Source organism: Pipra filicauda, unplaced genomic scaffold, assembly GCF_003945595.2.
Source record: "Pipra filicauda isolate LSUMZ 115617 unplaced genomic scaffold, ASM394559v2 scaffold246_size1145428_pilon, whole genome shotgun sequence".
NCBI classification, from domain to species: domain Eukaryota; kingdom Metazoa; phylum Chordata; class Aves; order Passeriformes; family Pipridae; genus Pipra; species Pipra filicauda.
In genome coordinates this window covers 1141477-1145275 of record NW_024104361.1, presented here as the reverse complement: position 1 = coordinate 1145275, position 3799 = coordinate 1141477, and the positions used below count along the sequence as shown (strand labels likewise).

The window sequence follows — 3799 nt, the reverse complement described above, 5'->3', positions numbered from 1 at the left end:
CTCTTTTCAGTCCATCTCAGGGGTATACTTTGATCTGGTCAACATCTATTGCTTCGTCAGTATGTGCCAAGGTGCCGACAGACCCGCTGTCACCCGTGACAATTCACCCTTTTTTGTATTTGTGCGACAAAGATGGCCTTAACAGTCTGTTGCAGGGCCCTTTGCAACAGGCTGATCAAGCAAGGCATCAGTATCGACAACCCCTGATTCAAAGCTAAGAAGAAATGCAGCATTTCCCAATGAGGATGGATAACAACACTTCACCAAGAAAAAAGAGAGTTCATCTACCATCTAGAATAAGGACGCACGATGGTCCGACAGATTCATGTAACACATTCCTTTAAAATCTTGACACTCATGTAAAGTATTTTTTAAGTCTACACACATATATATCTACACAGTTTCTCTCTCTCACACAATCTCTCTTCAGTCATTCATTGGTGGCCACCTCAGTCACACTTCACTCACACATAGCTGGAATTTCTATTATACTTTTACATTTTAATTACACACTTTATATTTTAAGTAGTTATTGACTGTGTACTTCTCAGTTTGTCATCTTTGGCAGTCACGTCCAACAACTGTACCTGGCCTGAAAAGGAATACATACAAGGAACATAAGGCCTAACAAATTTAAATGAGATCTACTCCGATTTAGCATCTGTTTATGCACCTGCATGGTCTCTTCGTCCGTGCTGATGGGCAGGTGTCGCTGCCAGAGCGCCGCATGTACCCCCCTGCAAGGATCCTGTGGTGTTAAACCATCAGGTGGAGTGAGAAGTTTGCTGTCCTCTGAAGCATGCCAAGGGGCTAGGAGACACAAGAGTGACTCAAAGCTGAGCAGTGAGAAGAGTGCACCCACCCCTGTAACTAAAAGGAGATTCACATCCCTTGGATCAACAATTCGGGCATTAGTGAGAGAGCGTGGGGAGCAGGATAAAAAACTTCAGGCTCTGGATGAGGATTTTGTGAAGACTGAAGCAAAGCTGAGTGCTGCAGTTCAGGAGAAAACATCTCTTTCAGCAACTGTTGCGTGCCTAAAAAAACAGCTTCTGGAACTAAAAAGAAGCAATGAACTACTGAAGTCAAAGCTGTCTGAAGATGGTGTGCAAAAGAAAATGAGCAGCCTGTGCATGAAGTTAATGAAGCTCAGAAACGTGAGGGATGCTAAGGAAAAGACTGCACTTGCAAAGCAGGAAAACATGGAAATGAAGCTGCAGGAAGTGCAAAGGAATCTAGAGCATTCAAAAGGAAAAGTAGCACAGTTAGAAGAAAAACTGTCTGCTACAGAGAGAGAGAAAGTTGTAGAAAAGTCTGACACTGGAAAACTCCCGGAATACATCACAGAGCTCAGTAGTGTTGCAGAAACAGCTGAGAAATACAAAGTAGCTATTGCTCAGATGGAGGAGACACTGATTAAGAAAGACCAAGATATTGAGATCCTCAGGGGTACCCTCAAAACAAAAGAGGAATCATGTAAACTGATGAAAGAACTTAATGAAAAATGTCAATTGCTTCAACAAGAAAAAGAGAAAGAGTTGTCTGAGACCAGAGGAAAATTCCTGAGTATGACTGCTGAAATAGAAGACCTGAAAAAAAAAATTGCTTTGGAGGAAGAACAACACCAAAAACTGCTTCAGAAACATGAGGAGGTTGTCTCTCAGCTGCAGCAAGAGAAGGAGTCATCTGCATCAGCACAGCAGAAGTTACTGGAGTTGCAGGATGAGGTAACAAGGGAGAGACGACTTTTTGAAGAAGTGCTGAATGATACCATGAATGAGTTGAATAAATTACATGCAAAGGAGAAGACAGCTGAAAAGTTGGTGAAGCAATTGGAACAAGAAATCAAATCTCAACGTCTTGAACTTGCACAGATGGAAGAAAAGTTGAAAGGGAAGAATGCTGAGTTGGAGCAAATCAATGAAACTCATGGGAGTGCTATATTGCAAATCCAAGAGCAGCATAGGAATACACTGGAGAAACTTGGAGAGACTGTTGCTGACTTCGAAAGCTACAAGAAGACAACAGCTGAAGAAATACGCTGTCTTAAACTGGAGAATACCTCTCTGAAAGAAGCAGTTGCCAACCTTAAAAAATTAGGCCAAGAGAATCAACAATTGCTCCAGGAAGCAGAATATACTAAAAACAAAGAATGTGCAAGGATGCTTTTAGAAGTCCAGACCAAGCTTGCACTAAAAGAAGCAGAAACAGAGAGAACAAAAGAGTCTTGCCTTGCACAAATGACTAAACTTCAGGAAAAAATGGAAGAGCAAACTGAAGAACTGAAAAGGAATACATACAAGGAACATAAGGCCTAACAAATTTAAATGAGATCTACTCCGATTTAGCATCTGTTTATGCACCTGCATGGTCTCTTTCCCCCCTTTTTATATTTTAAAATGTTCATTTGATGTGTAAAATGTTTTCTTGACAACAATTTGTCCTATAAGTGAGTTAGGAATCTCTGTATAATTGTTTTAGCTCTGGAAAACCAGCAAATTACAATATTACTTGTCTTTACAGTTTTTCAAAACTTCCTAAATTGTGGAGAATTAAAGCAATGTCTGAGTTGCATGAGTAATGTGTGATTGGCAGCAACACATGATTTCTGTCTATAGTCGGTACCTAGAAAAATGAATAGATAAATCATTATTACAGTCTGCTAATACAGCTTGAAATTCAGGGTCTTCTGTGAGAAGTCAGTCCAAGTCGTCTCTGATGTCTGGGACGTAATTGACTCTCAGCTCTTGTTCATCTGCTTCTTTTAGTTGTTCTTCACCTTTAATAAAAAACTCACAAATTTGTTATTAATAGTTCAGTCAGTTTTAAGTGGGTATCATGGGTAATTTTGCAGTTTTTCTTTGAAACTGAAGGCCTAGTGATGATTCTTTGCAGTATAATTCTCTCTGTAGGAGATAGGTTATATGGCTTGGTTTTATGAATTTTTTCCTGGAGCATTCTTCAATCCTGCTTCTCAAAGAACATTGGTTAGAACAATCACATTTAGTTTTTGCTCATCTTTTTAGGTCTCTAACTTCTGTATTTACTTTTACTTTGCTTTTATCATTTTGAGCAGCATTTTATCATATTGTACTGCAGAAAAATTCTCTCCTATTGTAAAGGAAAACACTGAATTTCAGGAAGGTCACTGTAACTTCAATAAAAGCAAATAGCAGCTTTCATTATGAAGAAACAATTGACCGTTCAAAATCCCAGCATATGGAAATCTTTCAGAGGATGGGATTACTGATTTTTATAAGGTCTCAGTTGCATAATTGGATTAAATATAGTTTTGTATCTTTTACTTTTCTATTATCAAGCCACACATGGCTTGTGATTTGAACAGGATTCACAAATTCATAGGGCAGATTCCTGCCTCTCTGAATGTAAAAATGAAACTGGACAACAGTCATGTCCTTTTAAAACTTAAGCAGTCTCACCCAGCCTCTGAAACTATATGATCAGCTAGGATTTATAAGCAGCTAATTCTGAATTTTTACTGATATATATATATATATTTCTGGGATATGCCTGAAAACTTTAAACATCTTATTTAAACAAAATAGGTGTAACAGTTTAACTTATATCGATGTATTTAAGAAGTTAACACTCTTAAAGTAGCTCTCAACTTTAGCAATTTACATAAAGCCACAGTAAAACTCACTCAGGCTACTTTAAACTAGGGTTTTGCTCATAAGAGTATACCAGGGGATCCAGAATGCACACCTTGCAAAGCAGCAACAGTTCTGGTTTAAGCTTGTCACCTGATAACAGGGACACACCTCTGCTGCTTAGCATA

The 3799-nt window shown here is 38.7% G+C and overlaps 1 protein-coding gene across 1 annotated transcript; it reads left to right on the top strand.

Moving 5' to 3' along the window:
- The first annotated feature begins 677 nt into the window (after window positions 1-677).
- LOC113987835 (hyaluronan mediated motility receptor-like) lies at window positions 678-2318 on the top strand. The gene has a single exon (XM_039381907.1). The coding sequence runs from the start codon at window positions 678-680 to the stop codon at window positions 2316-2318; it is 1641 nt and encodes a 546-aa protein (XP_039237841.1).
- The last annotated feature ends 1481 nt before the right edge of the window (window positions 2319-3799 follow it).